General features: G+C 50.3%; 1 protein-coding gene across 5 annotated transcripts in view; it reads left to right on the forward strand.

Moving 5' to 3' along the window:
• Positions 1 to 3,240: 3,240 nt before the first annotated feature.
• Positions 3,241 to 25,841, forward strand: part of VLDLR (very low density lipoprotein receptor) — a 32,087-nt gene continuing 9,486 nt past the window's right edge. For 3 of the 5 annotated variants that reach the window (XM_039230818.1, XM_039230819.1, XM_039230820.1), the window contains exons 1-9: positions 3,241 to 3,943; positions 16,025 to 16,144; positions 19,962 to 20,084; positions 21,464 to 21,586; positions 23,277 to 23,648; positions 23,767 to 23,889; positions 23,978 to 24,100; positions 24,559 to 24,678; positions 24,795 to 24,920. In XM_039230818.1, the coding sequence (XP_039086749.1) occupies positions 3,862 to 3,943; positions 16,025 to 16,144; positions 19,962 to 20,084; positions 21,464 to 21,586; positions 23,277 to 23,648; positions 23,767 to 23,889; positions 23,978 to 24,100; positions 24,559 to 24,678; positions 24,795 to 24,920 (1,312 nt within the window). In that variant the 5' untranslated portion in view covers positions 3,241 to 3,861. The remainder of the gene's footprint in view (positions 3,944 to 16,024; positions 16,145 to 19,961; positions 20,085 to 21,463; positions 21,587 to 23,276; positions 23,649 to 23,766; positions 23,890 to 23,977; positions 24,101 to 24,558; positions 24,679 to 24,794; positions 24,921 to 25,841) is intronic. The other 2 variants (XM_039230821.1, XM_039230822.1) reach the window with 1 other exon arrangement.

The raw sequence follows: 25,841 nt of genomic DNA on the forward strand, positions 1-25,841 counted from the left end.
CTAACTGTATTACCAATTACAGTAATGTCAATATAATTCTGTGCCCCGAGGATAAAATTAAATACATTTTTAAAAGTAAAGAAATGGAATATGTTAATATCTCTCCATATTCAAAGCTTGCTTTAAAAATTATTTTTCCTCCATATTTGATAATTATTCCTTAGTGAATTACATAACTTAATACGCTTTTTACAATTAAGAAAAGTCCATCACCAGTCCTAGACATGGCCTTCAGGATGAGGACCAAAGTGTTAACCATGACACACAGGTCTCCAGGGAATCTCATCCTGACCTTTCCTTCTAAACCTTCTTTCACGCCATTGGCCCACTTGAACCTCACCCTCGGAACATCCTGCATCCCTCGCACTGCCTTGAATACTTGATACTCTTTGGCCTTTCTTCCCTCTGTTCACCCCCGCCTCCCTTCCCATTCCCCCTGTGCGTCAGCCTGGTTAACGCCACTTAATGCTTCTCCCAAGACACAGGCGGCAAATTGTTCAGGCTCTGTGAGCAACATACGGTGTCCATTGCCTATTTTTCTTCTTGGTATTGTTGGCTTGTTTTGGGGGTGGTTTTTTCAGTATGATCGGTTTTTAAAAATGTAAAAACTGTTCTTATGTCCCTAGGCCATCCAAAAGCAGGCCACAGGCCACTTGCTGACCTCTACTCCACGTGACCACTCCCAGACCGATAGAGACAGCAGAGAATGTTGCAAAGTGCCATTCAGCAGGTGCGCACAAGGACTGGAGTTACCTGGCAGATCTGATGGCTCTACTCAGCTCTGAGACACCTGCTCTGGGAAGCCTCCTTTGTCACGCTCGTTCTCCAGCCACATTAGCCACTCTTCCCCTGTCACCTTAGAGCACCTGGAGCATTCCTGGGCTTGGTCTGTGCTGGGGGTACGAGGGCTGCTGTTTCTCTGCCTTCCCCAGCAGATTCGGAGATTCCTTAGAGAGGCAACCCCCTATGCCCCACACGTAACACAGCGCCCATGGGTCAAGGGCGTTCAGTGTGTGTTGTCTCCACACAAAAATGAATGTGATGGACTGAAGGAGCAAATGGCTGCCTCTGCATTTCCCCGAAAGCCCCCGAAGCCAGCGGTGTCAACCCTTCTGAGACCAGTCAGTTCACCCACACCAGTGTCCACTCGTGATAAACGTCATCGCTTTGGTGATTCAGCTCTTTTCCCTATTCATTACTCTCATCGCTTCTTATAGCTGTTTTCTTTTCCCCATCGATGTTTTGTGGCGAGCTGGTCCCTGAGGCCACAGATCACTCTGGCTTCACGTGGACTGGTTTGTTTTCAGTTTACAGGCAGAAGGCAGGCACAGAGAGGCGCGGTGATTTTCCTACCCTGCATAACCAATCAGAGGTAGAGCCACAAATGATGCTTCCTTTCGATTCAGCAATAAAACTCCAAGATGGAGCACAGAGCCTCGGCTAAGTTCACCGGCAGTTTATGTCTATGCTTTGGAGAGATGGAAAGCATCATACATGTCTGTCAGCCCTGAGCCTGCTCTACCAGACCGGGGTCTAGGTTGTGGTACCTACTCACTGATCTCTGCGCAATACAGCAGAAACAAGCCGCCTGACTGTTTGTTAACACTGCGCTTTTTACATACCGATTCCACTCATCTCAGCTGGAAAGTGACACAGCTCATGCTCAGATGGTGTCTCAGAGCCCTGAGGATGTTGAAGACGAGGTGCCCCGAAGGCTGTGCCATCACACCTTCATGCCTGTTAGGGAACAGCACCTGCGGGCATTTTCACTACTAAACGGCAGACCACAAATCTGAATTCCATTTCACACGCCGCATGTGTACGGCTGCTGCAGGTCGTAGGGAATGCATCGCCACAGGCTGGGAAGAACGCACGCAAGATGAGTGGGAGTGCAACACTCCACCATACACAGGGTTAAGCCCTTTAAGGTGACCAGTCACCATCGTGACATCCTCTGCCCCCACCAAAGTGTATCTTGAGCTAAAGTTTTCCTCCTCTGACCATCTCCTGGAGACAGTAAGTGCCTAGTAAGTATCCATCTGAGGGCTAGCCTTGACAAACACCCAGAAGCACCAGGGGCAGAGGATATAGCTAAGCAATGCCCACCAGTTCTCAGATCACCAAGAGAAGCGTGTTAGAACGGGGTCCTCTCGAAACTTGCGAATTTTGGGTCATTCAATATAAAAACTTTAAAACACAAATAGCTTGGTGTGCCCTCCAACTCTTACTAAGTGCCCACACAGCAGACCACGCACCTCAACCAGGGTAAAGTGTGCAAGAAAGAAAAGTACACACACACACACACACACACACACCCCAAACTCTAGGCTCGGGTACTGCCAGGCACAAAACAAGAATCCGTCCTTAATAGGAATCTTGCCCTGACTTCCTTGTTCTCTTTCCCCAAGCCTTACACTTGAACGTTGCAAAGTGCATCAAGAACCGCCAACCTAGGTTCCCCCTCCCCCAAACCAGAAAAGGTTACGCTCTTAATTACAGGCCCCCGAACTACCATTTTGTGCAATTATCAATTAACTCCAATCGTTGCCGAGGGAATGCACGGCCTCACTGGCAACTTCCCTACTCGCAGGCTGGGCTATTTGAGTCCCTTTCTATTACAGAGAACAAGCCACAAAGGCGCGCACCCACGCTCACTTAAAGACGCATTTAATGTTTGGCGAACGCGGCATCTCTCGAGACAGGCAGGCCGAACCCCGCCTCGGAGCCGCCCGGGGCGCCTCGAGCCCCGGGCTCCATCACTCTCGGGGGTGGGGGGTGGGGGGAGAGGAAGCAAGACGCTACCTACCAGCCTTACAGTACCAGCCTCTCCGGGGCGCAGGAGAGGGTGGGGGAGAGACACACACCGAGATGCGCGTTGCCCTCGGAAGCCGCAAGTCCCCTCCCCCCCCCCCCCCCCCCCCCCCCCCCCCCCCCCCCCGCCGGGCTTCCAGCCGGGTGGCCAGGAAGGCGGTGGCAACAGCGGCGATAGTTGCATCAGCGCTAACTCCTGCCGCCGCCTCCGCCGCTGCACGGACTGTCGCGGCTGCCGGGAGGGTACAGTCACCACCGCAGGGAGCGCGCAGCTGCCGCGGCGGCAGGTTCCCCAGATCAGGAAATTAGGGCAGGCACCGGGGATTGGAGGCGAGCGCGGCGCGAGAGCCAACCAGCGGCCGCCCCGGGCCCCCGTGCGCCGCGGGCGGACGCGCGGAGCCACCGGCCCAGGAGCAGTCCCGGCGGCGGCCACCGCCACCCGCGCACGCACGCTCGCTCGCCCGCACGCTCGCACACTCGCACACACACTCGCACACCCCCTGCGCAGGCACCTGGCTGCCCAGAGCTTATAAAAGCAGCGCGTCCAGGGGAAAGGACGGCTGAAGCCGCCGCTCCCCCCCCCCCCCGACACCTCCCCCACGCCCCTCGCTGACCACTCCCCCTCCTAGCAGCTCACCCCGGGCTCCGGAGGCAGCCGCCAGTGTGGGTGCTCCGCGGCCGGCTTCGCTCTCCTCTGCCTGCTCCTCTGCTCTCGGCTCCCCACCCCCTCTCCCTTCCCTCCCCTCCTGTACCCTCCCCTCCTCTGCAGCGCCTGCATTATCTTCTACCCGCCCCGCCGGCTCGGCTTGCACTGGTGCTGCAGCCCGGGGAGGTGGGCGGGTGGGTCGGTGGCTGGTGGGGAGGAGATTGTGCAAGTTGCAGGGGAGGGGGGTGCCCTCTTCTTCCCTGCTCCCTTTCCCCCTTTCTAACTCCTTCCCCTCCTCCTCCCCCCTCCCCCCTCCCCGCCCCCACCTCCTTCCTCCTTCGCGAAGGGCTGGTAACTTGTTGTGCGGAGCGAGCGGCGGCGGCGGCACCATCCAGGCGGGCACCATGGGCACGTCCGCGCGCTGGGCGCTCTGGCTGCTGCTCGCGCTGTGCTGGGCGCCCCGGGAGAGCCGAGCCACCGGAGCGGGTATGTGCGGACGCGCCCCTCCGCTGGCCGCCCGGACCCAGCCTGGGGCGCCAGTGGGGGGCGTGGGGGGGGGGCGAGGCGCGGGTCTCCTTTTGCCCACCCCCCTCTTAGGAGGCGCCTCTCGGCTCTGCTCGCCTTCTTTCGCTCCCAACCCTGGTGGCGCCTCTGAGCCGCCTGTCAGCGCCGCGGCTTGCGGGGAGCTGGGCTCGGGGAACAGCGGGATTCGGGGTGTCCTAAAGCCTGGCCGAACTCGTCTCCGTTCCCTTACACTCTCCCCCCCCCCACCCCCAAAAGCCACTGCTTGGCCTCGTTTTTCACCCGGCTCGACCGGGGCTGGGGAATGTGGGCTCCTGAGCCGCTGAACAATGGTTCTGTCTGCTCTGCCAGGCGGAGTGTTAGGAAGGAGGCAGAGGGCCGGGTCGGGCCGAGCCGCGCGCGGGGAGCCGGGGGCGCGCGCCTGGGTCTTGAGGGAGGGGGGGAGTGGGCGGTGGACGCGGGTGGGCGCTGGGGGCGGGTCGCGGCGGCGGCGGGGAGCGGGCGCACGTTCGATGGGCGGCAGCCGCGAGGCTCGGGGGAGCCACTACAAGTGCGCAGCCTGCACACCCGGACTGCGACTCCCCAGGCCCCCGGCGGCCTCCGGAGTACGGGTTAGAGGACGAGGGCGGCCGCAGTGAGGGCTCCCCGCTGGGTGTTCCTCCCCTTCGCGCGCTGTCTGTACACCTCTCGGGTCCCCAGCACGGCTGAACGGGGGAGGGGAGCGGAACGGAGACTTAATCAGGTTAGTTTGCGGATCTGGGTTCCCGGTGAGATTTCCTCGAGAGGAATTGAGTCCTAATCTGGTGACTGTGTAATTAGCCCTCATTCCAAACAATAGATCAAAGGCAGTAGCGCGAATGCTGGTGTGCGGCGGCGGGGACTCCTGCGGGGTCCCCGGGGTCTGCCGCACTGGCCCGGGAGCCCTGCCCTCAGCCACGCTCCGCTGGGAGCCGCACAACTTTCCTGGGCAGGCGACGGCGCGCCCTTCTAAGGGTTCCGTGGGAAGCCCGGCGGATCCCTGGGGTGGTCTTGACAGGACCCCACGGGGCTTGCTGGCCAGCCCTCGGGAAGTGGGACAGGAAGCTGCCCCTGTCCCAAGTACAGAGCCCCTAGGCCGGCCTGCCTGCAGTCAGTCACGTGTCTCCTAAAGCGAGCCAACTTTACTTTATTTTTTTAAATAAGACCCCTTTTTTTTTTTTAAATTTTATTTTTAATGTTTTATTTATTTCTAGGAGAGAGAGAGAGAGGCAGCGTGAGCAGGGGTGGGTCAGAGAGAGAGGGAGTCACAGACTGAAACAGAGCGAGCCAACTTTAAAGTGTGTGGTCAAGCAGCCTCTTTGGGGCAGTACTTGGGGGGCTGGGGGGGCGCTTTAAGCCTCCGATCGCCCCTGCCCTTTGCTCCAGCTGTCCCGAGCCCGAGCCCGAGCCAGAGCCAGAGCCAGAGCGTGTGAAGCAGGGACGGACTTTTCTGCCCTCCGCGATTGGCCGGCCGCCCGATCACGTTCCGGTTGGTCACATGTCTCCCTGAGAAGTATTATTATCTTTAAGGGAATGTCAAACACCCTGACAGGCCCCTCTGGACTGTTCACTTAAATGCTCTTCCCAACCTGGACCCCCTGCAAAAGGCGGGTCCTGGAAATAGCCTCTGATGGGCCACACAGGTTAAGAGTCTGGGAAAGTCCTGCCTACAAGAATTTGCAGACTGGAACATGAATCATTAATGGATGAGCAATCCCAACTTATTAAACGACTAACATTAATCCTAACATTTCAAAAGACTAAGGTATGCCGGAAACTATTGCTAACCGGCCAGGAGGTGGGAGAAAGATTCATTTTTTTGCTGCATGTTCCCTTCCTATTCTTTTACTTTCACATGTAATAGCTTATTACCATTGGAGGTTAACTTTATCCTATAGGAAGCTGGGAATGCGCTTGAACTGCTGAGATGAGTTAGTTGAACCCTGTGTTCACCTTGTAAGAGGCAGGAGAGGGTTCCCTTTGCTCCCCTATGTCACATGTGAAACATGCGCCGTGCCATGAATAGTGAAAAACAGAAGCCCACCTAAGACTTGAATTCTTCAAAGGAAAAGGAGGCACATCATTTTTCAAGTGGATAGAATCTGGGGTTGGCCGAGGGAGGTATTGATCCTAAGCCAACCCAGACTGGCTCCTGTCTGAAGTTCAAAGTCTCAGGGTATGTGGGCTGACGTTTGGCTCTGGTTTTCTATACATCCCTTCTTCCCAAACCCTCCCCCCATACATGCTCATGGTAGCCTGCTAACACACTCTAGGACCCGGGGCGGAGGACAGCTATGCCCCAAGATCCTGGCCAGGAACTTCAGTCACGCTCACGAGAGAGGCTGAAATTCAGCAGCGTAGTATACTTGACTGCAAAGTCCCAGGAATTCTAGCACCTTTTCTTGAAGGTAATCAAGGTGAGGGTGTTGGGTACCACATATTCATTAAAGCTAAAGCCCGGAAGAACCAGATGTGGGTATTTATGAGGGGTATTCAGATGTGGCTCGCCACCAGCCAAATGAGGCAGAAACTTCTCTAACTTTGGGGGTAGGCTGAGGAAGCCGGCAGGATGGAGAGACCTACAGGAAGAGAAGCCTGGAGGGCAAGGAGAAAATAAACTTGATACGTCCTGTAGCACCACGAGAAACTGTGACAGCGATCAGGAGGCTCATTTAGGCCAAGGAATGAGCATGTGAGCCTGGACGCTTTTTAAGGAGGATCACAAGTGGCAGCTTCCTGAAGTCCGAGCACCTCCCTTCCGTGCATCGGCCTGCTGCTCACTTCGTGTGACATTTAGCTATAATGCCCGTCCTGTGTTGTTACGATTCTTTCCTTTTCCTGCTTGTGTCCCCAGACGCCTAATGCACGTATAAAGGCCAAGTCGGGCCGACTATTAAGACTTCCCAACAATAAGCAAAGGTAGTCATGGCATGGCAGTCTCCTTGCTTAAAAAAAGTGAAGTCCTGATTGAAGTGTTTCTGCCTTTCATAAAGTTAAATAATCATAAATTTGATTTCACTGGAGCAGTTTTACTACCATTTTAGACGCGATGAAAAGTAGTCCCAGGCCCCTTAACCCCTTGTATTCCAAAGTCTGGTAAGACGTTACAAGAACTCCTGAAGCATGGCCGGAAGATCGAGGGCACAGGTAGCCCTCAGCCACATGGCTTTGCGTTTTGAGCCAAAGATGGGAAGACTCATAGCACAGCATAGATAAATAGATAACACAGCTTAAATATCTAGAGCGTTTTCTATTTCGTACAGAATGTGAATGAAGCTGTCCTTTTTGGTAGAAAGAAGGACAATCAAGTGTAGGCAGTTGCCTATTAGACTCCAAGTCATAATTACGTTCACTTCAGATACTGACGGTTCTTTGGAAAGCCACCTCACCTACTAGCCTACAAGACCTTAAATGCCTCAAAGGACTATGATAAGGTCTGTAATGATGTTTATGACACATGTACCTGCCTTAGGAGAGCTGTTCAAGGCGTGCCTCTCTCTAGGTGGTTAGCTGACAGACACAATTGTTGAGTATGTTCCCTTCTGCTTTAAGTCAGTCTCAACACGGTACTCAGGGCACACAGCATCAAGACCACTTCCAAGACCTTGGGTGGCTTAGTCGGTTAAGCGTCCGACTTTCGCTCAGGTCATGATCTCGCGGTTCGTGGGTTCGAGGCCCGCGTCGGGCTCTGTGCTGACTGCCAGCTCAGAGCCTGCAGCCTGTTTCAGTCTGTGACTCCCTCTCTCTCTGACCCTCCCCTGCTCACGCTGTCTCTCTCTCTCTCTCTCCTAGAAATAAAAACATTTAAATTAAAAAATTAAAAAAAAAAAGACCACTTCCAAGACAAAGGATCCAAAAATACCTTCTGCAGAGGTGATGGATGAGATGCACCTGTTGAGCAGTAGTGGCCCAGGGACAATTTTTAGCTAGGAAAATTTAAGGACTGATAGCTTTTTAGTTTGCTGACTTAACTGGAGCAAAAATCTTGCTGGATAATTTCACTCTGCATTTTTCCCTATGAACTGCTGTCTCTTTGCTAACCTGTTTTGTTGACTTAGCAATAAAAACTCTAAGCGTGGCTAATGCCACCTAGTTAGATACACTAGCCATGCAGCAGCAATGCCATGAGAGGGCAGGCAATACCTTAAAGCTAGCATATTTTTTTCTTCATGCGCTGCATCCTGGGAAAGCTTAGGCCTGCCGGTTATCTGGGGGCCCTAAATTAAGCACAAGGATGCCTCCTGGGTGCTGGGAGATTAAGTACAGAGATTATGCAAAAAAAAAAAAAATGGGGGGGGCTTGGAGATCCTTTGACTTCTTTGTATTTTAAAAATGCTACAAGGGTGGATAGAGTGGGGGAAGGACACACAGACTTGTTTTTAAAAGGTAACTTTGGGGGCAGAAACTAGAAGATGAGACCACTGGCTGGAATGGATGATTTGGCCAACTCAGGTCTTCTGGGTTGGCCCTCCTGGCTAGGAGCCTTTGTGTGTATAGATGTTTATGTGTATGCTTTGGACAGTACAGGTTGGGGCGGGGCTTGTGACTTGCCCAGCAAGGGAGATACTAAAACCTTGGTGATAGACAACATTTGCAAATTACTTCACGGGTTCCTACGTGATAACCTCCCACTTCCCCTAAATACAGCATGTGCAAATTACTTCACGTGTTATAACCTAATTCTTCCCACCAAATAATGTGAGTTAATAGGGTTCCTATTTTAGAGACTGTCTCTAATCTTTCGTTTACCTAAAAAGCCTTCCCAAGATCTGAGTTATTAACTCATCTGCAGGTTCACTGAGTAGGTGGGGGACTAAAATTGGCATTCCTTGTACTTCTGCTTAAAACCACTAGACATCCAACTACTGAGCACCTACCATATGCCATTTGGCACCACCAAGCATGGTTGGGGGGGAGGGGTTGGGGGGGAGGGCACTGTAACTAGGGACTTGGTCCTTTCTTTCAGGGCATTTGGTCTAGTGGGGAAGTCAGATCAGAAAATCAGTGCTCCAGAGACAGCCTGGACTGCAAGCTCTGGATACAAGTGAGCAGATCCGATATTTAAGCCTTAATCATAAAACAGGCGGAGAGCAGCTGAACGCCACGGGGACTCTTCCGCGCTACATGTGTCATAGCCTATGATGTTCCCAGTCGTCACCAAGAACTCAGACTCGAATGTGACAAAGCCAGACACTATTCCGCCTCTGTGGATGATCTTCCCAACGTGATGAGATTCGAGCAAGAGTGGGCTGTTACCAACCTGACCAAAAAGCTCTAAAACATGTCCGAAGTGAAATCCGGGTAGCGTATGCCAGCTTTCCAACTTTACCAGTTAGCTGTGGCTACCGTTCCCTGGGTCTTGGAAGCTCGCTCCTCACGTGGAAATGAGGCCCGCAGACCCTCATTGACACACTCATCCTGGCAGAGGAGTGTGGGAAGCACACGGTTTTTAGGTAATAGAGTGGCACAAAGATGACGTGAACGTGCCCGCACGGGCGTAGGGAAGGACGGACTTTACAGCGTAGACTCGTTCAAAGTGTTCTAGCTGGCAGCACAGGGCCACACGGCTCAGGTTCAGGAGGGCTGGAAAGAATGCTTTGGGAAACGGTCTGTGCTTCAGACCAGCTGTGTTTCTGATCCAGCCAGGAATACTCATCAGTACCCCAAGAATGTTTAGAGGTCAGGAGCCTGGTCCCAAGTTGTAAATTCTAGACCCTGCCATTTGTAGAGATGGAACAGGCAGGTTGGACAGGTATTCTCAGTAAACGACAGCCATGTGACAGGCACAGGGACCGTGGGGAAGCAGCCTGACCACACCTGGTTGGTCAGGAAAGGACTTGAGGGCCTCATTCAAGGGCAGACACGTGTGCCCACTCCAGCAGGTAAGTGGACAGGAGTGAGATGAGCCAATGGTGAGGGCACAGGCATGGGGTAGGGGTGGCTCCCTGGGTGTACTCTGAGCAGATGGCTGGTGGGAACCAAGAGGGAAAAGTTGGGGGAAGTAGGGAGGAAGCTAGGCTCAGCTCTAGGGCCAGTGAGAAGCCGAGAGCGATACCACCCTTGGCTCTTCAGGCCATTCTAGGCTGCTTGAATCGCCATCTTGATTTGGATAGAGACTGTGGCAGCCTGGAGGCAGAGGAACAGGGGACAAATTTAGATCACTCGAGGGATGAGAGCCTGGACAGGGCCAGGGCCTGATGGCAAAACACCAGGGGAGAAGAACCGGGGGGACTTAACAGACCACTGGTTTACAGGAAGTGAAGGAGCCCCTCAAGAATAGGACTCCTGAGGAAGAAAAGACAGATTTTAGAACCTCTTTACGGCTCACGCCTGTTAAGGCATCTAGAGAAGTTTTACCTGCCTCAGATTGTCCCCATAATGTCAGCCATGAGACCAGCATTTACCACCTACGTCCATCCAGTGACGAGTGCTTATGTAGCCCAGTCCGGGAAATGACAGAGTCACTTCCGCTGTGGGTAGAATCTTAGCCTCCCAACCTTCAGGGAGTGGTTTCCAAGTGTGGCCAGGGACCAGTCCCATCTAGAAACTCAGAAATCCAAGTGTGGACCCTACTCTGCTCCCACAGAATCTGAAACTCTGGCCCTGACTTAGCAGTCTACCCCCACAGAAACTAGTAGCTCCCCAATATGTATTCATTTTTGAGAGTCAGAGAGAAGACACAGCACAAGTGGGGGAGGGCCAGAGAGCAAGGGAGACACAGAATCTGAGGCAGGTTCCAGGCTCTGAGCTGTCAGCACAGAGCCCAAGGCGGGGCGAGAACCCACAAACTAGGAGATCATGACCTGACGCTTAACCTGACTGAGCCACCCAGGTGCCCCAGCTTTTTCTTTTTAAATGAAAATGGGGAAGGGAGGGAAGACCATCCCTCAACATTAAGACTGTGTGGGATAGTGTCATCCCATCAGGTGGAACGTCCTAATTGACGTAAACTGACTACTACTATCCAAGTTACCAAAAATCAACAGAACTATTCTAGCGGGAAGTAGTCCTGGGCTAGGTGTTTCAGATGGCGGCCATGCTCAGTAGCACAGTGCCTGGAGCCAGACTGCCCGGGTTCAAATTCTCATTCTGCCCAGGCTGATCTTGGGCAAGGGCCATACCTCCCTTCTGTGGACAGGGTTCCTGATACCTAGATGGGGCATCGTAGCTCTCAAAGTATAGGATTCAGAATTTACGTGAATTAAAAGACTGACATCTTAGAGCTGTGTTTAGCAAACAATTTTTAAAAAATTATTGGCCCATAGTTCCTGAGATTATCCGAATCTTCTGTCAGTGGAAAAACGGTCAGTGGGACTGTGAGATTCACGTGTTTCAGTGAATGCAAAGGATTAACCTACATATTTAACAGTTTTTAGTTGGTCGTGACAAGTGCTTTTGAGGCTGACTCGAGGGCTGGGGCACAACCTTTGTGCCTGACATCGAGCTGTCTTCCTGATTTCCTTTCACTAACTAACCTCCTCTCCTGAGAGAGAAAACCACTTTGCTGACTCAGAAGTCAGCTTGTCCTGAGATGAGTTTTAGCCTGTAAATAGAAAGATTGGCATTAAAGGAGCAGTAGAAGTGAGCGGGACTAAAAATAAATGCCCTCGGTGGCCCCAGAAGTGGCAAAACAAATGGACTGAAGAAATTCCTGTAGATGACACCCGTGTGCTCCAGCAATGTGGGGGGAGGAGGGTGGAGATCTGCATGCACAGTGACAGGCTGAGCCCCTTGGTGCAGGTTCAAATTCATGTCTGAACCTGATTCTCAGAAACCCCTCCGTCCTCAGGGCCACTCAGAGCCCTCTTGAGAAATGTGTAGCCCACGTTGAAGGGTTTGTATTTACTGCGAGGTCTAAGCAGTTTTCCCCTGAAGCTTCCATATTGTTCTCCCCTGTTGACCTTTGTTGTCAAAGTTAGACAACAGCAGATCAACTTCTGTATGCATGTAAAACCCCGCGTTTCTCGGAGCCAGTGAATTGCCAACAGGCCTGGGAAGCAGCATTAACTCTTTAGGTAAACAAGGCTTTTGGGACAAGGGTGTCTTGAACTGAGTTCGCAGGGTCTGATTCCACGTGTACAAGTGACAGAATTAGCCAGTTAGTCTTTGACATGTGTGGGCTTTCGATCATGACAAATGTAAAAAGCTGTGACTAGGTACATATGTGACTAGGTACAAGTGACTTCCAACCCACCAACCCAAAAGGGCAGGGATACTCATTCTTAAGTATCAGAGCTAAAAGAAAACCCAGATCTAGGCCAACGGTTTGATGTTTTAAAGCAACAGAAAGAACCCTTTTTCAATTCTTACACAAAACTCCTGTGTTGAAAAGAAAGCCTTCCCAGCAGAAGGTTCCCCAAGGTCATGGCCTTTCTCCCCAGTTTAACCACCCTTTTGGTGCTAAGGCATTGCCATGAAACCCCATGGCTTTGAGGAACCTACCAAAAATCACATTTGCTCCAACTCTTCTCCTTTCTGAGCAGACACCCCAGGATACAGGCTGCGTAGAGCCTCTACTTCCAGGGTTATTTTTTGAGGCATCAGTGGCCTTAGCTTAGCCTGAGAATTAACAGCACCTTGGGTATAGATGATTGCAAGCTCAACTCGTTCCCTTTATGAAAGCAGCAGAATGCTGAACTTGAGACTTAACGGTCACGGATGAAAATAGACTACGGGTCCACAATCCCGTAATCCTCCAAAGCTATGGAAACCAAAAGCTTCTTAACTTGCTGGGTGCTTTCGGTCCTCCCAGAGCTGTGTGTGGCCGCAATTGCAGCGGAGCACCAGACGCGGGAGGTGGAATCTTTCCGAAGCTTGGACGGAAGACCCACAGCCTTGCAGCCGGCTGCGGTCACAGCGTTCGAGATTCCGGCGTCGAAGCCCTGGTTGCTGTGCACCAGGCAGGGGGGTAAACAGAACCAGGAGGGCTTTCTGCCCAGGAGGCGACTCTCACAACAGAGTGCTTAGATAACAAGACACTGAGGCATGGCCACAAAGGCTTATGGTCTTTACTCAGCTCCCTTTCTAAGTGAGTAAAGGGAGGGGTCCTTTCTAAGGCAGCCAGCCAGCCTTACCCACACCCACCTCTGCCCTGCTCTCCTTTTGCACAAGCAGCAACATTCAGTAGCTTGTCTGCACACCTAACCCCCATGGTCATGGACAGTCATGTGTGCGTCCCGGCAAAACACAGCTTTATGACAGTTGGGCAGAAGCGTGGGGGAGGTAGAAATATCTGAGCTAACAACAGGTGGAAAGTAAACTCCTTTCTGGCTTAAGGTATTGGAATAAACACGAAGAAAATAGTTATGAGTCTCGCTTTCAGCTCAGGTCATGGTATCACGGTTCGTGAGTTTGAGCCCCGCATGGGGCTCTGCACTGACAGCGTGGAGCCTGCTTCAGATTCTCTGTCTCCCTCTCTCTCCCTGCCCCTCCCCCTCAATCACTCTCCCTGTCTCTCAAAAGAAAAAAACTTAAAAAAAAAAAAAGACAAGACTTAGGTCTGTCCGGAGTCTGCTCCGGATCTGCTCTTGAAGTGGTGTTGCTGGGATTTTAGTATCATTTACTGCTGCTGACTGTTTATTGAACCACTGTGTTCAGAGACCCTCTTTAAAGGTGCCCGTGAGCCCAATGCCAGCCTCATTGTACCGCGTGCCTGTATCGCATGCCTGGCCAGCTGGAGTGTCTATGCACGCTGTCCCTTCACACTCATTAGGATCTTCTAGCACCTCCCCCTGATGTGGACAACTGTCATCTGACACCTACTTTCATTTCCCCGTCCAAGTCTGATTGTATGGTTAGCTTTGGGACACCGCAGCTATCCGTGGCTGATTTTTTGTCTCATTTTGACTCAACAACCTTTGGTACCTAAAACCTTAAAGAAAAAAAAATTCAGAGCCTTTCCATCTCCACAGTATCCTCAGTGCAACCTGACCGGTCTAACTGTGTTTGTATTAATCTCCTCTGATGACTGATTGTTCTTTTTCTACTTTTCAAATAACATACTCTCAGTGGCTTCTGATCACTCCCACAGCCCTCAGAAGTCGTGGGGATAGAGACCTAGAGCCAGTGGCTCCTAGACCAGCGCTGAGAACATTCACAATCTATCGAGACTATGTGACTGGTGGGAGGCGGGGGGGGGGCGGGAGGCGGGGGGGTTGGAGGCAGCCACTGCAGTTTGGGTTAGCAGTATAAATGCAGCAGGTGATGCTTCCTGGCAACAGCATCTACCCTTTTCTGATTTAACTTTTTACTTTTTTAAAAAATGTTTTTTATTTATTTCTGAGAGAGAGAGAGAGACAGTGTGAGCAGGGGAGGGTCAGAGAGAGAGGGAGACACAGAATCCAAAGCAGGCTCCAGGCTCTGAGCTGTCAGCACAGAGCCCGACACGGGGCTCTAACTCACGAACCCTGAGACCATGACCTGAGCCGAAGTCGGCCCCTTAACAGACCGAGCCACCCCAGCTCTCCAATATCTACCCTTCTGAATCCCCGATATCTTACACCCAATAACATACTTGTGGAATGAACTAATGGTATGAACTACAGGTAGGTGATGACATCAAACCAGCCTGCTTTGTAGCCGGGGCCCAGCCTAGCTAGACTCTTGGGAGCAGAGTGGCGCATACAGTTTACGAACACATTTAGTACCTTAAGAACGTAGCCACACCCATACGGCAAACCTGACTTGGACCACAAGTTCTATCTGCCAGGGAATTAGCCACGAAAGCCTAGAATGCCCGCAGACAGCAGGGAGGAGCGGATAGCAGGCGGCCAACGAGAGTATTGTGTACTCAGCACAAGAGTTCTAGTCTGTGCTTGGCACCGTAGCATCTGCTCTTAGCCCAGCAACGCCGCAGCTGCAGATCCTGAGAGGTGGCGGGAGACGGGAGGGCCTTCTGCCTGGAAGGCGTCCCTAAGTCGTCCGCTCGAGCTGTATGGCGCCCCTGGTCTTCTCGCCTGCTTGTAGTATCCTTGCGTGAAGCAACCAGATCCTCGCCTTTTAGCTCACACAAATCGCATCCCCCAGAAGGACATGCTAATGGTAGGAAACACCTGAACGCTAGCTGTCCCGTGCCAGGCAAAAAAAAAAAAAAAAAAAGTGCTCTACTTACAAATATTAGCGCCTATCCCTGTGTGAATTAAATACCATATGCTGAGCATAGGAAAACGAGATTCAGAGAAATAGACCCCAGGTCTACGGTTCTACCTCCCTTTGCTTTCCGACCACCCCCCTTTCCCCACCCCTGTACCTAAAAATGATCTCCCTTTACCTCTCAACTGTACCTTCTTGATCTTTATCTTTGAGCTGTGTTGTAAGCTTGCCTTTTAATAATTAGAGCTCAAATCCTAAGATGAAGAGCTGTGTATTAAACCTCTATTCTGTCCCCTCCTGGCTACCACTTCTCAATCTCCTGTAATTTGCTGGTAATAGGAGCATCCTCTGTGACTCACAGTATAGAATATGGCCAAGAAATGTTGTTAATGGATTAGGATTTGGCGGTGTGATTACAGCTACACAAAGGAGTTAAACAAAGGAGGGAAACAAAACCAGAGGCAGGTGAAGCCCGGCCCCACTGCCCGTGTTCTCTGGGCAATCCACGTTCCTTCTATCTTGGTCTGGCTCCCTTGGCTCAAGATCACTACTGCAGATCCCATGCCCACTTTTCAGGAGCCAGAAAGGAATAAAGGGTATGAAAATGGAATCCCCATCCCTTCGAGGACAGTTCCCCGAAGTTCTATTTACTATTTCTGTTGATATTCCAGACCTTAGCCCCATCCATGGCTATGCCTCTCTGCAAGAGGCTGGGAAATCTAGTCTTCCCCAGATGGTGTGTTCCCAGCTAAGAACTCCATCACAGTTAGCCACTGCCCCAGTGCCGACCCCACCTTGGCCCCTAGAATGTTCTACTTGCCGAGTCTGCAGCAGTCTCTCTGAGAGGGCCCCTACCCACAGGTTTTTGGGTAACTTGCATGTGTGACTTGCCACGCTTCTATCAGAGCTTAGCTAAGCACTCCCTCCTGATTTTAGGAAGAAAAACCAAATGTGAACCGTCCCAATTCCAGTGCACAAACGGCCGCTGTGTCACGTTGCTGTGGAAGTGTGACGGGGACGAAGACTGTGCTGACGGCAGCGACGAAAAGAACTGTGGTAAGTAAAGAGCGTGACGATGTCACTGGCCTCCCCACGAGGACACGTGCACTTACTGAATGTGATGCTCTTCACTTCTTAAATGTATGGAGATTCTGAAACTATGATCCAGGGCTAAGAATTGCCCTGAACCAGACTGATGGATGGATTATGTTACTAACTAAATAAATGGGGCACCTGGGTGGCTCGGTCAGTTAAGCATCTGGCTCTTGATCTCAACTCAGGTCATGATCTCAAGGTTTCTGAGTTCGAGCCCCGCATCAGGCTCTGGGCTGACAGCATGGAGCTTGCTTGGGATTCTCTCTCTCCCCCTCTCTCTCTGCACCTCTCCTGCTCACACACTCTCTCCCCCTCTCAAAATAAACAAACATTAAAAAAAAAAATAAGAAGAACTGCTTTGAACCAGAGTCCAAAAAGTCTATACGTCCTGATCTAGAGGAATATAGTTGAATGTTTGACGTGGGCTATCAGCCTCGGTGTGGGATGTGAAAGATAAAGTAGAGGTGCTTTCAAATGACAGGGCCTGTTCATAGATCAGCCAAACATGTGGTAGAGGAAGCAAGGAGAGGGGCCTAGAAGACCAGAAGCAGGGACAGACAGAAGTTTGCTTAGAACAGACTTCTTTTTATTTAATTCTCAAATGGTTCTGATCTCCACCCCACCCCCCCAAAAAAAGAAAGGCCAGGACACTAAGAAATACCCTCAGGTTTTAGAGGTTAATAAACTCCCAGCCTAGAAACAACAGACCAGTGCAGATCACAGATCAGATAAGGAATTTTTTTTTAATTCTCTGCCTACCACAGATGGTAATTCTAAAGCGTTAAGCAGAGTGGAAGACATTCTTTCCCCACAAGAATGGGGACAGACCATATACTCATTGATCACCATCTTTCAAAAGATCATTGTGAGAAATGCCAGTTTATGCAATCTGTACACCTTCACATTCAGCCAAAACAGCTGAGGAATACATGTCAAGGTGGCACGTAGGTACCCGGAATACATGCCCAAGTTTGCTTTTAGAGCCCTTCGTTTCATGTTGTAAAACGCCTGAAACAGTGTTGTGTGTGAATGTCGGGGACAGCATTGTCATTTGCCTTTGAAAAGATGTTCTATAAAGACGTCCGCTGTACAAATTCGACATACAGGAGAAAAACAGACGCCAAATGTGGACTGCATCAACTGCCATCTTGTTATGCCTTTCCCTGCTTTTTCATGCATCATTACAAAAATGGCACAGCAGAGGCATCATGGAAGCCTGTCTTATGCTTGAGCTCGCTGAGCAATAGCATAGGTGTTTGTACATCAATATGGGGACTAGAAGCTCATTTGGAAACAAAGGAAGTCCTTTCTCCAGTCTCAGGACCGAGAAGATTCTTCTGGCACCACTGTGCCAATATTTACACTCAAACACTGGGATTTTAGTCTCTTCTACAAGACACTGAGTCTTGCCACTGCTAGGTTACCTGGGTAACATAATTCCTTCGGGAAGTATCTCACTGCAAGGACTCACTCTTGGCAATTCTTCTCTTGGTAAATGTAACAATTCTTTCTGGATTCCCAAGTATGTATTTGGCAAGACCCATTGTTCTTTCTTAGAAAGTATTCTCCTTCGTTTTCCAGAAGCCTCCCATTACCATCTGACTAACTTAGTAGCACCTAACCCAGGGTCCTCTTAGGAGTCCCCAGTGGCTTTTCCTAAAAGTAGTCTCCACATCAGTAACTTCTGGACACACAGCAGGAAGGTTGGGACGAGTTAAGGAGGTGGATGGATTTATCACTCAAAATCACACGAGATGGGGAAGATTAAATATATTCTTGGCCAGAATTGGTCTCTGCCTCGTGGGCCTGAAGGAAGAGAAGGAATGTGGGAGCATTGCTCGGGGAAGCTCTGAATGCTGGTTTTGAGATCTTCCTCCCTGGAAGGAGAAAGCTGCACAATTGCTTAAAACTTGGAAGGTCTCATAGTATTTTTCCTGTCCAGCCTCTTGATGTTGAACTTGGTTGCAGCTTCAGCAGGGCTGTTTCCTTCGAGCATGTTGACTAGCATTTTCAGTCAGCTACAGCTTAGATTCCAGAAGCCCGGTGCTTCTGTCCATCCCAGTAACTCACTGTTTGACAAGTGTTGGGCTGACCTGATTAATCAGTAACTTCAGCTCTCTGAGGAGCAAATAGGCAGCCCTCTTTCCCTGTGGCACAGCTCAGTCTCTATCCATCTCTTAAGGTCCCATTCCAACAGCCTTTCTTGACCCTCCCAGACTGTGTTCAGAATGGAGACAGATGAACTCAAGCAGTTTGTCTGCCCCATTTAGCCTTTGCCGTCACACTTCGCAGTGTCGCCAATCTTGTCCATCCCTGCAACATTTTATCAGTCTTCAAACCAGTGTAGTCTCTTTAGATCCATTCCCTGTTTCCTATTCCTGAGACTATCACAGGTTGAGTTACAGCAACTAACTCTAGAGACATTCTGGCACCTTCGTACATGCTTGGGAGCACGTGGGCCTTGGTTATGGCCTTCACCATTAATACTGGGGTTTGAGTATTTCAGTGATTTTAGAAACAGGTGCGAATCTAAGAGCCAACGTGGCCTTTTTTTGTTTCCTTGGCTACACAATTCAAGGAGATGAATAATCCTTTTCGGATCGTCATGATTCATCGCCACATCATGAGTTTTTGGAATTGACCGTGATCACTATTTCCTCTGCTGCACAGTGGCTGAAGGCGAAACCAGAGTGGCCCTGTACTTTAGCGTCCTCTACAGTCTGTGAGTTGGATGGAGCTCAAACCCCAGACCTGAAGCAGTCCCTATCAAGTTTTTAGCACATAAATCGGCTTTTCACTGATTAACCAATATGGAATATTTGTTAGAGAAGAAGATCTTAAACCACAAGTTTAGGTCGAAAGTATAGGCTCATGAGCAAGGAAGAATATAGCCTGGGAAGAATGAGTCTAACATCCCATGTGGCTGATTATCAAGACTCTTCTTTCTCTCTGACTTCCTCGTGGGGACGGTGACCAAGTGGTCCGGCTGGTTTAACAGAGTCTAGGTTTATGCTTATCTTCCTGGTATTTAACAGTGTCCCCTTTCTCCTGAGATTGTCCCTATTTGGACAACAACCTGAGCCACCAGAATTCTAGGAGAAAAGTCCTGCCCTAGTAGGAATTCATGGCACATATGATACCTTGTCATAAGCGATTTTCGCTCCAGGCCTCAGTTACAGAGACTGGCAGCTTCCACAGTGGCTTCAGTGACTTATAGTCGGTTGATGTTAGTCTGTCCCTAGGATTCTAAATGTGGCCTCTTTTGTCCTTGGGTTTAAGCTTTCCCTGTTCCTTACTGGGCAGGTTCCTCTGCCCCAACAGACCTATAGGAGTGACAGTATTCAGTCCTGAACCATATCTTCCTAACTCTACACTCAACCCATGTGCTGTTAGAGAAGCCCCTAGAACATGATCCAGTCATAAGAAGGAATGTTGGGCTTTTAAACCTTATTAAGTACTTGAATGACTTGGAAGAAACGTATAAGAGCATGAAACTATTTCTTAAACTCAACATGAAACTTGCAATTTCTTTGTAAGGTATCCCTGAGGTGTAAGGTAATGAGCAATCTTACCATGACTTCTGTACCCTCCAACTCTTTCAGATGAGCACCTTTCTCCTCTGGGAAAATGAAAATAGGTTTTTCTAGTGTTCTCTTGGACACTGGCAGTTGAGGGCTGACTCAGCCGTACTGTTAGAAGCAAATGTACCAGCATGCATTTTTACCTGCAGTGGGAATATAGTGACTTTGACTTTAACCCTACAAATAAACTTTTGTAGTGAAGAAGACGTGTGCTGAGTCGGACTTTGTGTGCAACAATGGCCAGTGTGTCCCCAGCCGGTGGCAGTGTGACGGAGATCCCGATTGTGAAGACGGCTCTGACGAAAGCCCAGAACAGTGCCGTGAGTGACTTGCTTTGGACCTTAACTTTTCCAGGCTGGTTTGTGTCTCAGAGCTCCAAGTGTCATGTCATCTATGGTTGTAGTTTCCCTTGGCCTACTGTGATGCGTAGGCCAGTTGCCTCCAAGGTCAGTCAAGTCATGAACAGGTGATCGGTGTCTTTTGAAGAATGTTCTCCCTAGTCTAACAAGACTGACGTCCTCTTGGGTAGCTTCACTATTGAATATTTATGACTGAAGCCAGCAGATTTGATTAAGAACTCCTTGACTAGGTGCATAGATTACAAATGTTTGGTAATCATGACTCTAAGCAGATGGTACTCTGGTCCTGGAAGCTGAGATATACGTGAGGGTCCCCTTGGGCCAAGGATAAGCTTTTAGATGCATAGTTTATGTTATGAAAAAAAATCTATTACTGATGGGGTAAGGTGGCTAGGTATCGGGAGGCATAGTGATTGTTAACAAACCTGTTACCTAAGGTTACTGAAGTAGGGTAAAGCTTATACCTTCTTCTTCAATAAGAGAAACCTCGTAGGTATTCAAAGGACTATCTGTGTCCTTAGGCGAATATTCATGAAATGGTCTGTGGCATCACAGAGGAGGAGGATTTGGGACAGATAAATTGGGATCGTTTGACTGTGGTGGTGAAGAAAGTCTTGGAGTTCATTTCAAAGCAGGAGAGCCCTGCTAAAAGCACTGAACACTCAGGTCTAATAGGAGCGAAGTTTAGGTCTGGAACAGGACTCACAAGACACAGTGAAGCAGAAAGGAAGATAAATGTGTCAATCTCAGTTTTCTAGGCAAGATAGAAGGGGAGCGATCAGAACACTGGTCAAGGTAGGTAAGTCCCCACAGGTAAAGACAGATGCCACAAAGACAGGGCCCTGAGGATGGCCTGGTGAGGTCAGGAATCAGGAGCTGTCCCTGTTGTACGAATCTAAAGTAGGTTGTGAAGAAGCCTGTAAAGGAATCTAGTCAAAGGAAGACTTGCAGGTGTTAGACATTCCAGCCTTTAATGAAGTTGGAATCAGGTGACCTTATCTGATATCTGACAGATTAAAAAAAAAAAAAAAGGTCAAGGAGCAGGCTGGCCAATAAGCCTAACCGTGCCAAGTAAAACAAAAGCCAGGACCGAGCACGCCGCGGAACCTTGAAGGAATAACACGGTCCAGGCTCTCAGGTGCGCTGCCAGGTGGCACGGGTTGGCACAGCCCCCGAGCAGTGCAGCTGGCCCACCAGCTGCCGCAGGCATGGGCCCTGGTGAGTCCGATCGCCCCCACGGGCCAGGCCGCTCACAAGTGTGACCACTCACAGGCAGCACAGAACAGCAGCTTTGCCCTGATGAGTTTGGAGGCTCTTTTGAGACTGTATATCGTCAACAGATATGAGAACATGCCGCATTAATGAAATCAGCTGTGGCGCCCGCTCCACTCAGTGTATCCCTGTGTCCTGGAGATGTGACGGTGAACACGATTGTGACAGTGGAGAAGATGAAGAGAACTGTGGTAAGAAGACCAGCGTGGAGTGGCTTTTGTAACCCAGAGACCCCTTTTCTCAAGGGTGGGCAGGGAAGCTCCCCGGAGCGTGAAGACACAGTGCCGTTGATGCGCATTGCGGTGATCTCACTCTCTGCTCGACTGCTTGGCTTTTCTCGCTGCCCTGAAACTCGGCCACACGTTCCCATGGTAACTGACCACGGCTTGCTTTGGGGTTTCTTCTAGGCAGATGGCAAGAAGCAGGTAAGTCATTCAAGGCACTAACATTTAGAAGCAGCTCAGTGAAGCCACCGAATCATGCGGTGGGCTCTTGTCTCCATCAGGACAGGAATTCGTGGGCCTTCCTCACTTGGGCTCGATGAAACAAGGAGGGGACTAGAGTCAGCAAGCTTATTCCTAGGTCTCCAGTGGGTCTGCTGATTGGAATAAGTTACGTGAACATGACACAAGCATTTTGTAGCCCCCCCTCCCTCAAGCTAGATTCTAGTTCAGCCTTTCCGAAGGTTAACCTGACGCACGTGTTCATTAACATCCTGCCAGCAGATACCCAAAGAAAACTGTCTTCAACCGATGACTTTTGTCTCTTCTCACGGTCCGTGCCTGTAAAAACGAGCTTGGTTTCCTATGCTTTCATGTGTCTGTTCCCGGAAAGTGTGTAATAAAGTGCTGCAAGTCCCAGGTGAGGTCCTGGGAAAATATCTAGGTTGAACAAACATTGCTTTGAGCACTCTTTCAAGCTGCCGCCCTTTTATAGGGCCCCGAGAGCTATAGCTCCCAGGTCTGACAAGCACGGGCCTCCTGATTCAGCATAGGAAGTGAGCTGAGGGTGTTTGCAGTCGAAATGCCAGTCTTGCGTGTACAAGTCGACTTCCAAGGTCAATACCACTGCACCTAGTCCAGTGAGTTTTGGTGTTCAATCTTAGAACTGACTTTTATGGCTTGGTAAGCCCTGGAGCTGCCAAAAGTTTCCTTCTTAAATCTAGACTTTGCTTCCCAAGAGAGTCGTGGTCTCTACCCTCATTACCGCCAAATTGTGACCTTTATTCATTCGGCGGGAATCGGAGTCAGAGCACAAAGTAGAGAGTCTGCCTGGCTGATCGGCATCAGCCTCTCAGGCTACCAGACTGAGGTTCTAGCCCTAGCAGTGACTTTTAACACTTGAAAATATTTCAGACTTGTGATTCCCGATCCTCATTTGAATGACCAACAGAGAAGGAACCATGTATGGGAGTATACATAATGGCTTCTCTTTGGTGACAGTGTCATAATGCCTATTACGAGTATACATTTATTTGCCCATACACCTGATACACAATAGTTTCAGCTAACGATTCGATCCGCGGTCTGTCCATTTAGAGATAACTCAGCCTTTGGCTTTCAGAATGAACTCTCCCGTCCAAGTTATTGATTGCTTTAAGTTATCGATCGATTGTGGGTCTCCTTTCAAATTAACTTAGAATCCTCAACTCTTTTCTGGGTCCTTTATTTCTGTTCTTATTCAAGCGTCCCTGCATCTCATACATACTGAGACTGCTTGCTAGATACTCCAGGAACTTGGAATATTGATAGAGATCCACACTGGCTTTTAAGTGAAGCTGGAAAGCTAGGGTTCGTGATCCGAGATCCTGCATGGTATGTTGCAGGCCCAGAGTCTGGAAAGTCTGACACAGGCTCAGCCCAGCCCACTGTCTCTCCACAGGCAACATCACGTGTAGCTCCGATGAGTTCACTTGCTCCAGCGGCCGCTGCATCTCCAGGAACTTTGTCTGCAACGGCCAGGATGACTGCAGCGACGGCAGCGACGAGCTGGACTGCGCACCCCCGACGTGCGGCCCCCACGAATTCCAGTGCAGCACCTCCTCGTGCATCCCCCTCAGCTGGGTGTGTGACGACGATGCCGACTGCTCCGACCAGTCTGATGAGTCCCTGGAGCAGTGCGGCCGCCAGCCAGTGATGCACACCAAGTGCCCGGCCAGTGAGACCCAGTGCGGCTCGGGCGAATGCATCCACAAGAAGTGGCGGTGTGACGGGGACCCCGACTGCAAAGATGGCAGCGACGAGGTCAACTGTCGTATGTAGCCTTCTCATGAGTATGGCCCGTTGCCTCTTCCTCCTCCCCCTCCTCCCCCTCCATGTCTCAGCTGGGACGGCGCGGCTCACCACCCCGTGGTCCTCCCCGCCCCCTGCAGCTTCACGCACCTGCCGACCTGACCAGTTCGAGTGTGAGGACGGAAGCTGTATCCATGGCAGCAGGCAGTGCAACGGTATCCGGGACTGTGTGGACGGTTCTGATGAAGTCAACTGCAAAAACGGTAAGGGTCATGGGTCCTGGGAGTGAGTCACAGGACTGCTCTGAGCGGCCCCACTAATGGAATCTCACGTTGGTGTTTCTCTCTGTAGTCAATCAGTGCCTGGGCCCGGGCAAGTTCAAGTGCAGAAGCGGGGAATGCATAGATATCAGTAAAGTATGTAACCAGGAGCAGGACTGCAGGGACTGGAGTGACGAGCCTCTCAAAGAATGTCGTAAGTGGACCCGGGCTGCCTGAGTACAGGGTGGGGAAGGTCAATGCCATTGCCTGCGGCTAAAGCGGGGTAGGCTCCGTACAGTGCCTGCTTAAACCACTTGTAACGAACCGAGTTCCGTTGTTGGACTCCAGAGTGGCATTTTTATGCCTTCAGAGTCGAAGCAGCGACCAAGTAGTTCATAGTCTTACCTCCTTATAAGTAACCATTCGGCAATAGCGACATTTAACTCCGTACTGCTTTGCCAACTGGTAACTTGCCAAGGAGTCAGGATTTCCTATCCCCTGAAACTCTGAGATGCGTCTCTTTAAGACAGATTATTAGACCTTAGGAAAATCATGAGTTGGACCAGACTAACTAGATACCTTATTGCAAAAAGCCCCAAGTTTAAATGTTCATCAGGGCAAACACCGATTTGGAATAAGATGCCAAGTAACTCTAGTCCCTTTTTATTTCAGATGTAAACGAATGCCTGGTTAATAACGGTGGCTGCTCTCACATCTGCAAGGACCTAGTTATAGGGTACGAGTGTGACTGTGCAGCTGGGTTTGAACTGATAGATAAAAAAATCTGTGGAGGTGAGTCAGGGAGGGTGCCTAAGCCCTGGCCAGGGGGGTGGGGAGGGGGCTGGGAAAAGACAATGTATCTCTGCATCATCTAGACACAGCAAGACTAATTGCAGTTTCTCTCCTAGATATCGACGAATGCCAAAATCCGGGAATCTGCAGCCAAATTTGTATCAACCTAAAAGGCGGTTACAAGTGTGAATGTAGTCGGGGATATCAGATGGATCTTGCCACTGGCGTGTGCAAGGCAGTAGGTAAATGGACTTGGGCTCATGTTGCTCTGGTACCTTTATGAGCAGGTGCTTAGGAAAGCTACAGCCAGTGACTCCATGAGTCAACTCAATATGGAATTGAAACAGTGCAGCTCTTCCTTGACTTATGATGACGTCACAGTGCAATCAACCCATCGTAGGCTGAACATCTCCTATGTCGAAGATGCATTTTAGGTACCTAACCTACCAAGTAGCATGGCTTCGTCAAGCCCACCTCAGATGTGCTCAGAACTCTTACATTAGCTTATAGCTGGGCAACATCATCTAACACAAAGCCTATATTATCATCAAGTATTCAATAGCTCCTGTCATGTACTGAGTACTGTACTCACAGTGAAAAGCAGAATGGTTGTGTGGGTACAGACAGGTGTCATCATTGGATTGGTTTGTGACCCGTGTGATCAGGGGGCTGACCCCATGCTACTGCCCAGTATCATGAGAAAACGTCACAAGGCACGATGGTAGCATCTATCCCTGGCACCAGGAAAAAGTCCAAACTCTGAATTCAAAGTGTGGTTTCTACAGAAATCAAACTCTTTTGTACCATCATAAGGTTGAAAAATCCTAAGTCAAACCATCCTAAACCGGGGGCGATCTGTTCTTGGGAGCTGTGCTACTGAACCCACAGTGCAGTATCATAGGTTAAACAGAAGATTATTTCCCCAGACACCTGCCTTAGTCAGTTGTTGTTTTTTTTTTTTTAATGTTGATTTATTTTTGAGAGAGAGAGCATGAGCAGGGAAGACAGAATCTGAAGTAGGCTCTAGGCTCTAAGCTGTCAGCACAGAGCCTGTCGCAGGGCTCAAACTCACGAACTGCGAGATCATGACCTGAGCTGAAGTCGGGCGCTTACTGACTGAGCCACCCAGGGCCCCCTTCCTCAGTCAGTTTCTTTTGCATACG

Source organism: Hyaena hyaena, unplaced genomic scaffold (genome assembly GCF_003009895.1).
Source record: "Hyaena hyaena isolate Hyena2069 unplaced genomic scaffold, ASM300989v1 scaffold_51, whole genome shotgun sequence".
NCBI classification, from domain to species: Eukaryota; Metazoa; Chordata; class Mammalia; order Carnivora; family Hyaenidae; genus Hyaena; species Hyaena hyaena.